This window comes from Zeus faber, assembly GCF_960531495.2.
Source record: "Zeus faber genome assembly, chromosome: 9".
Classification (NCBI taxonomy): domain Eukaryota; kingdom Metazoa; phylum Chordata; class Actinopteri; order Zeiformes; family Zeidae; genus Zeus; species Zeus faber.
The window spans coordinates 29,877,982-29,887,383 of NC_137197.1; the positions used below are offsets into that span (position 1 = coordinate 29,877,982).

Below are 9,402 nucleotides of genomic sequence, written 5' to 3' on the forward strand. Positions count from 1 at the left end.
GCCTTTTTAATCATCCCAAGTCAAGCCAGCATGTCAAAACCACCAGAAAATAATCACACTTTGGTTAAAAAATGGCTGAATAACCCGTTCAGCTGAGCAGCACACCTCACTGTGAAACACACTGGCCTATGTTCAAAGTTTTTTGTTTTCTTAACAATGTCCTGAAGGGTTAACCAACTAACTTGCACAAATGTTGACAGCAAGGTGGTTGCTATAAATTTGTGTCACCATGCCCAACGTCAGCATTTGCCTGAGGCCGACCACGATGTTGACGCCTGCTCTACTCCTGGTGGTCCTGCTGCTGTTTGTTCCAGGGACCGTCACTCAAAGTAAGCTTCCGCAATGAAGTGAGAATTCCTTTTCCATCCCCCGAACTTCTAACTGGCTGTCATGTTGCCTTGAATGCACGTTACAATAACAACAGTGTCGCTCGTCATACACTTGGTGATTGGTTTAGGTTGAAGCAAGAGGGTCAAATCACAAGGACTCAATGAAAAATCGTACAAATGAACACAATGGTTCAGAAAATTCATTTTTTAAACGTAATGTTAATGATAAACTGTTCTCTTCAACATAGTGGATAACATTGGATGGATAACCAATAACCAATGCCTTGGTCATGAATCAACAAAGCCAAGTGTTTACATATTCTTTCATATCTTTCAGTCACTACAACCAAACTCTTATCTGAGTTAATCTAATCCTAAATCCAAATCCTAATCCTAATCCTAATCCTAATCCTAATCCTAATCCTAATCCTAATCCTAATCCTTATCCTTATCCAAATCGGCTTACATTACATAAACGTCATATTTCAGCTGGCACTGTGAAGCACACTGGCCTATCTTCAATGTTTTTTTTGTTTACTTAACAATCTCGTGAAGGGTCAACCAAATAACTTACGCAAATGTTGACAGCAAGGTGGTTGCTATAAATTTGTGTCATGATGCCCGACGTCAGCATTTCCCTGCGGCCGACTACGATGGTGACGCCTGCTCTACTCCTCGTGGTCCTGCTGCTGTTTGTTCCATGGACCGTCACTCAAAGTAAGCCTCCGCAATGAAGTGAGAATTCCTTTTCCATCCCCATAACTTCTAACTGGCGGCTTTTTTTTTTCACCAGAGAATGGCCAAGATTCAGACTTTGAGCTGGTGGTGGTCAATAGTATACTGAACACTAAAAATATGACCTACCTCCCGAAAGTCGTCACCGGGGGGATCCTCCTGGGGGCGATGAAGACACTGGAGGCCTCCGACTCAGACTTTAAGTACGAATGTTGCATTGCCCTTGACAGACCAGCGATGCTGGTAAGGATTTGAATCAGTGTCTTTCAACCCCTCACCGGATGTGCCGTGAAAATGTTTTCAAATTCTACATTAAAAAAATAGAGAATGGAAATTAGCTCTTGTGTTGCAAGATCAAAATTGCAAGGCTGCACTAATTAATCAATTCCAACCAAAATACCAGCTCCAGCAGAACAAGTTTCACTTTGACAATGAAGACGATTAGTAGTGATGAAAGGCTCAACTTGACCTGGGAGATTCGGTTCTTAGTGAATCAAGTCTTAAAAGAGTTTTTCAATTTCCCGAATCTTTGTCTATTTTGTTCAGTTGGCGTAGCGCACTGTGAGCGAGGGAGGAATTCTGGTGAACGAGAATAAGAAGTGTCCATTGGCTCTGAGTTGTGAATGGAATTCTCACAAGAATCCTGAAATTCACACACCAATTAAACACTGGTTTAAACAATGTCTAATGAGAGCAGCAGCAGCAATTGTTGACTAATGACTATAATGTTCAGATACCAACATGTGTTGTTCTGCTACCATCGCAGTTTCACCTACACAGAGGATTTAAACTACGGCCCCTACCTGGAGAGCGTGAACGGTGTGTTCGGAAATCATAAAGACCACACCTACTGGGAGTTGCTGGGCCAATCAGTGGATGATAATATCACAAGAGCCAATGTTGGTAAGTCAAATACCAAGATGTCCATTTCTATCTGTCTGTCTGTCTGTCTGTCTGTCTGTCTGTTGTCTATCCGTCTAAAATACTCTAAAACTCTTTGTTTCTTGTCTGCAGGCATTGGATGTTACATTCCTAGACCCACGGAGATGGTTATCCTGAATTACACTTCATGGTGAAGAGTCAATTCCTCATGTAAACTGATTGGCCTATGGGATCAGTGTACAAATTCATCTTCACAAATAAACAAACAAGCTACAGGAATGCATAGTGGCATCTTATTCAATTAAATTATTTCTCGATGTGTTGACACCCCTTTATTTTCACAATTGTTCTTTAACTGGCTTATGGCCGCTTGGATTTGTCTCTGGTAACAAGTAAAGTCGACGTGGAGCCATCGTGAAAGAGCCAAACCTTCATGATCTCTGTCTTGCGGAAGTTGTGGCATCGACCATGAACATCCTACTTTATATAATTCTGCATTGCCAGAAATTAAGTTGTATGTAACTATTTGGAAATGTACAACCCTGCTGCAGCTTCTCATTGCTAAAATGCTTGAATGCAGACCAACAGTGCAAAAAAAAATGTAATATCCTTTTTGAAAACAGGAAGTTCGCAATTTAGTCAGGGTAAAAATATGGCCACATACCATGCATTTTATTCAGTTTTTCAGGGTTTAATTGACCATTTTGCACTTCTTCAAATAAGCTATTTTGGCTACATCTGTGCTAACATAGGTGACTAGAAACAGGATGTTGCGCAACTTTCTTCTGGCTACCTGCTGTAGCCAATGTTGCGCTTTGAATGTAATGTTTGCAAAATGTAGGTTTCAATCAAATGTGATATTACTGTTCTTCTAAATATGGTCAAAAATACAAAATACTATAATGGGACTTTCCCATCTATAAGATATTGGAGTAAAGTGTTATCTAACTTTAATGGTCATTGTCTCATTAGCTCCAGGAGCACAAGCTCTCTGGTTGAAATTCTCATTTGTTATCACTAAATGGCGGTATTTCACAGATTTTACCCAAATGACTTCGTTTACGTGATGTGGACACACTGACACCGCCCCCCCGACACACACACACACAGACACAATGCAATGCAAAAAAGCAGCAAGGCATGGTTTATGCAGTTGTCAAGTGCAAACATTGTTCAATCATGTTCGAAAATTCTATTCCATGTCTTGATTTTTATTTCTTTTGTCATGGCCGTACACACAAAACAAGTAAATATTGATTATTTGTGAATCAGTAAGTCACCTTTAAAAGATCAGTAAACAAAAAAATAACAATAATAACCCAAAATGACAATGAAATGAAGAAATGAACTGCACATTGTAAAGAGTGCATGGACACAAAGTTCAGTATGGAGTTCAAGATTTAAGATTCAAAAGGGCTTTTTCGTCACAGACGGGTGTTCACCTACACAGAGGATTTAAACTACGGCCCCTACCTAGAGAGCGTGAACAGTATGTTCGGAAATGGTAAAGACCGTGTAGTTTAGTTTCTTGATGGGTGTGATGTGTTGAAGAATGAAGGACTGACCGCTGACGCTGACTTGATTAAAATAATAGTTTTATTACACAAATCAGCATCAAACCAGACTTGCCATGGATGTCCTGGGAGAGACCCGAGCCGGATGGGATCTCTGCCAAGTGATGCTCTGCATTCGCTTTTAAAGCTGTAAAGAGATAACATACCATCTCTGGTCCCAACCTATAGGTGCCCGCTCAGCCTCAGTCCTGTCATAAATCTAAACATTTCCTCCTCTGGTCGAGCTGGAGGAATAAACAAAATTCCTCTCCCATAGGGCCTCTGAACAGACCCTTGACGTTCTCGTTCTCAAGCAATAAATCTAATAATAACATAGTTAATATTATGAACGCACTATATCTCAGCTTTGGGAGCTCAGTGACCTATTCACCTCAAACCTTCCAGACACCTCATATTCCCCCCTTCGAGACTATACAAAGTCTCGACAGAGAGAAGAGTAATTGAACATATGATGTTAATTGGCTTAATAGAAATCACTTAATAACAACACAATTGGTTATAATATACCCTTCTGACCATGCTTAGTCATAGCAAATTACATACATCATACATCAAATTTGTGGAGTGTGAGAGCGAAAAACCCAACTGGCAGCTTCCTTTCTTATAACATCCATTAATCAATCAAGACAGGAAAATTCTCTCACGGTCCCTCTGCCCCAGGCATCCACCTAAGGTACTCCAAATCAATTAACAGAAAAAGACGAAGGGTTTAGAATACTGTATAGGATGTTACATATAAATGCATACATTTAGAGCCTCAGAAATAAATCTAAAATTTGTCCAAAGTCAGGCTGGTCGACCCATCGGACCTTCCAGTGGAGCTTTCCCTGCCTAGCACCAATGTCCCTCAAAAACCGCAAAAAAAGAAAATACCTGAGGTCCCAATGTATTCACTTCATCCTACTGCAGATAACTAAAAGAAAACAATAGCAAATCAAAGTAATATGTCTTGCTAAAAATATCTAGCGTAGAGTACAGGATATTCATCAATAATACAGGTTACCTTGTAGTAAACAAACTCCAATATTATAAAAACATTCAGGACACATATGTATGTATTTAACTGTTGCTTAATAACATCATCAACTTTTAATGATATTTCACTCGACACTCCTGCTCATGATGTCTTCATTCAGGGTCCGCCGTCCATTTCCATCCACCATTGTCAAGTGTCCATGTTTGAGTGTTCAAGTCCATTAGGCTGTTAGGATCTCTGGACACAGCCATCCTCTGACTGGTCCTGAAAGAAAGAATCACCAGCCAGTATCTTGCAAAAACATCAAATACAGTATAATAATTTCACTTTTGCATTATACTTTAACATTATTCCAATATATGATTAATATTTTCCTTTCCCCCTTTGTCCATGCATTTTCCTTGTTAACAATAGTGTTGAGTAAATGATGGAATCAGATATTTAAAATGGGTATTTCTCTGCTAGCGTTAGCTCCTCCTTTATCACTATTTCCTCCTCATCTTCACTGATGTCCTCACCACCCAAGAGTGGCATCTGAACACTTTCTCCGGGCATTACAACTCCTACCCATCTCAATATCATGGCCTTAGAAAAGGTCAACAACACTGTACAAAAACAAAACATCACACACAGTGATAGAAGAGCAGCCCCCATAACCTGAAGTACTATCGCTCCTAATGGTCCTAATTTGTCTTGCAGCCAAACATTAGCTGACCACCCAGCTCCTTTTGATGGCCCAAACGCATCCCTTATAAGTTTTAACGCATCTATGACGTTAGTCATATTGTCGGAGACATCAGGAATCAATGTATAACAGGCATCTCTGGTTTGATTTAAAGTCATGCAGAGGCCACCTTGTTTGGCCAAAATATAATCAAGAGCCATGTCGTGTTTCAGCAACGTCAATCGATAACTCCTCTGTGCGTTCGACAAATAATCAAGACCTCTCATGGTCTCATTTGCAAACCCTTGTAGAGTGTATGTGATATTATCAATATGATCACCTAAGAATGTAACCCCGTACCATGGAAACAATCCTATAGCCCATTTTTCTCCTAAAGATATCCTCCAATGATAAGACTCCAAATTGTGAAATTGTGCCAACTCTCTTTTCTTCCTACTTTTGGCGGTCTTTGCAGAATCACCCTCATCTGTCTTTTGTCCCTTCTGAAGGACAAAAACATCATAAGGAACTTTCAACTGTGCCATATAGCAACATCCAGTCCATCCATACGGCAGAAATAAGTATGCTTTATCACCCCATACCCACCAAATATCTTTGAATGTTCCTATAGTCACATTACCCGGTAAAGTTTGATTCTTTACGCTCAATGTTTTACTCTGATGACTATTTGTCGCATGAAAGGTCACTGTATATGTTTCACCAACCGTCCTTTTTATACTTTTTCCAAATTCCATCATGTAGATTTCACATTCTGATATCCCCATAAACATACCATATCCTTCATGAGTATCATTAGAACAAAAGCAGTCTATACCTTTTGCAGGTGTCACTTCCATCGTTTCAGGTGTTGCTGTTCTAATATCTTCATACTTATCAAGAAGATTTAAATATGGCAATTCTCTCAACCAGGAACATCTACGTCCAGGTCAAAATAGATTAACCGACAGAGCCAGCCATACTTCATTCGCTGCTTGTTGTCTGAATAGCAGCCACGATAATGCATTACTTTGACATTCAGACGTCAAAGGTTCCGGTACTGTCTCTAGAATTGATGGCCATGTGCCCGGAGCTGGAACTTTCACTACACACGGACAATTGGAATTAGTAGTTATTCTAACGGAGTGAGTTATCTGTTGGAACCACAGATTTCTCTTTGCCCATGGGTCTGTTATTTGCATCGCCGAGTAATCAAACCCATATGCTTCCCACTGGGTTTCTTGCTTCTGTAAAGCATGAAGATGATCAGTCATGTCTTCTGATGTCCACTCTGGTTCCAAAAAATCATTGACCACATTTGTCATCGTCGTCTGAGCTATTTCTCCTGAATTACTATTAATCTCCTCAGCAATTGGCTCTCTAATCACAGAGCTCTTCTTGCTATTATTTAACTTAATTTCCAACTTCACCATAGACTTCTGAGTTATATTTATCCACTTCTCAGATGATGGGGATGTAGCGATAGGTGTCAGTGTCTTATCTACAGACATTGTAGACACCAAAGAAGTCATCAGTGTTTTATAGGTGGTGGATCTCATCCTCACAACCTCTCTTGTATGATTACTGAGAGTTACAGAAGTAGAAGTTGTCATCATCGTAGTAGTAACATCATTTTCTGCCAATGTTGGAGCTAGAGTGGTAACTGACGATGATACGTTAATACTACTAGTTATTCCCCGAGCTAAGGAAATAGATGTCATCGGTCCAACAGTCACCCTTGGTGTGACAAGTTGTTTTTGGGTTTCATTAGCAATCATACTTATTTCTTTAGTAACCAGACCTTTAACTACCAGCATTATCTTAGGAGTTCTATATCCCGCTTCCCAATAATTTTGTCTTGGGACATATTTAAACTCTGGATCCAAATATGTGCATGTATATTCTCCTTGATCTTCCCATAGTACATTATGTACTACAAGTGAACAGTCATTTTGAAACTTAACCCCTCTCCTGTCATTCATCAACACATACTTTCGTTGATTGCGAGGCACACTGCTAACATCAGGTCCTGCTAGCACTATGTCTTCACCACGCGCATTTTTCCAGTTGGGGGAGATATTTCCACCAGTATTCCATTTACTACATTTACATGGAAGGTTAGCTGTATTTCCTAATTTAGTTCTAATCACAGTATTCGCTGAAATTGAAGTTGTTGGAATCATCTGAGGCGCAGCAGTAGTTAACCTCAATCCCTCTGCAACATTAGTGACTTTCAAACCTAACAAGGCGGACGTCTGCTTTGTTTCTTCAGTTGGTGGGGGTGTTGATACTTCAGTTGTTAATTTTCCTACTTCTTCAAAAACTGTGTGCTCTACAATTTTACTTTCATTCAATACCACAAGAGTCACAATTTTATATCTGTAGTCAGGCTTTGTTTGCACTCCATCCTCTCTCACAATCACAAATTTAGGATCGAAAAAAGGAACACTTGTAGTCTCCTTGATCTTCAATCTGGGGTCTAAAGACTACAGTCATCCTCCATCTTCAGCCTTCTTCGATCATTTAGCAGCACATACTTCTTTAGCGGTGACGTTCCCGACAAGTCAATTACCTTCCCATGGTTATCTTCCCACTGGACTCCGACTTCCCCTTTTTCATAATTTTCGTTGGTACAATGACATGGCAGCTGAACTGACTTTCCCAAAATCACTTCAACTCTAGTCCTCGTATCGTTTATGTTTAACCCTTTTTCCAGATTGTCTTGGACTCCTGGGTCCAACTGGGTTGGTACACTTTCCTGGAGAGGTGTCACAGCCCTCTGGAGTCTTTGACAATTCATTTTCTCTGGGATTAGACTCTGTTGTGTCTGGGACATGTTGTAAATCAATGTCACCGAAGTGTCTTTCTTGCTCAGGGACTGACGATAAATCCCTGGGATCATCAAAAGTGTGCTCATCAACATCAAGCACACCCACATCATCGCAATCCCTTTTTCTGGGTCTTGACCTGGGAGGTCCTCATGAACCTCTGCTGTGTCTGCAGCTTCTGTTGGCTCTCTTGAGCTTTCAACATTTCTGCTCAGGGATCGTGGCGCCTCTTCGTTTGGCGCTCTAACACAATGCGATAAATGGTAACATGTAGGAGAACCTTCAACCTGAACCGCAGTTCCTGTACTGCGAACAACTTTGAATAGTCCATCGCGGCGTTCGTTAAACCATTTCCTCCTAAACACTTTCACAAATACCTTGTCTCCAGGTTGCACCGCGTTCCTCTTTTGCTCATCAAGTCTCTCTAGCACCACCTGTTGTTTTTGCCTGTCAGAGACATATGTGTGTATTTTCTTATTCAGTGCAGCCATGTAGTTAACATACACTCGCATTTCGTCTTCTAAAAGGGCTAAGCTTGGACCCTTTCCACTTGTGCGCAAACACGGTGTTGGCATCCGTCTACCCGTGGCTAACTCATGGGGTGTCATGCACAAATCATGGAGCCCACTTGAACGGCACAACATTAATGACACGGAAGCGCCTCTACCCTATTCAGACCTGTGTGCTGACAGATTTTAACAATGCGATTTTTCAGCACACCATTCATTTTCTCACAAACTCCTTGGCTTTGCGGATGATAAACAGCTCCTAAACGTTGTTTAATTCCCAATTTTTGCAGAATTAATTTTACTGTTCTATCCACGAACACTTTCCCATTATCTGAGGATATCCGATCTGGAAGTCCCAACCTGCTTATGACCTCACGACACAAGAACTTGGCAACCGACTGAACATCTTTATGCTTGGTTGGACATGCCTCAGGACACCGTGAAAATCTATCCACGACGACTAGCATGTATCTTTTACCTCCTATTGGTCTTATCATGTCAACAAAATCCACAACCAACTTACACATAGGACCTGTCGTAGTTGGAATGTGACCGGGTGGACTCAACACACCCCTCCGAACATTATTTTTTAAACAGATTGTGCATCTGCCTATGACATAATCAATTTGCTCAAGCAAGTACGGTGCCCAAAAACCATACTCTTTCGTGATTTTTCTCCTAACCTCCCCCCTTGCAACATGGGCTAACCCATGAGCTTCCTGAATCATCAGACCTAGTAGGTCAGGGGGTGCTACCATCAGTCCTTCATGATTTCTCCACAGACCAGCAGAATCTTGTGTGGCCCCTCGGTCCAACCATAATTGTTTATCTATGGCTGACGCCACTTTTTGCATCGCGAACACATCTCTGAGCGTGATTTTATCTTCCAAGTCCACTTCATGAGTGAC

At 40.9% G+C, this 9,402-nt stretch overlaps 1 protein-coding gene across 2 annotated transcripts; it reads left to right on the forward strand.

The window, feature by feature from the left end:
- Positions 1-969: 969 nt before the first annotated feature.
- Positions 970-2,216, forward strand: LOC307235060 (transcobalamin-1-like). 2 transcript variants are annotated; one of them, XR_013844321.1, is made up of 4 exons: positions 970-1,046; positions 1,123-1,307; positions 1,831-1,967; positions 2,079-2,216. XR_013844321.1 is itself a non-coding variant. In XM_080007023.1 (4 exons), exons 1-4 carry the CDS (start codon positions 983-985, stop codon positions 2,138-2,140), a joined length of 408 nt encoding a protein of 135 aa, XP_079863149.1. In that variant the 5' UTR covers positions 976-982; the 3' UTR covers positions 2,141-2,216. The 2 variants fall into 2 exon arrangements, 1 of the variants encoding a protein (XP_079863149.1); XM_080007023.1 differs by having other exon boundaries at positions 976-1,046; positions 1,123-1,267.
- The last annotated feature ends 7,186 nt before the right edge of the window (positions 2,217-9,402 follow it).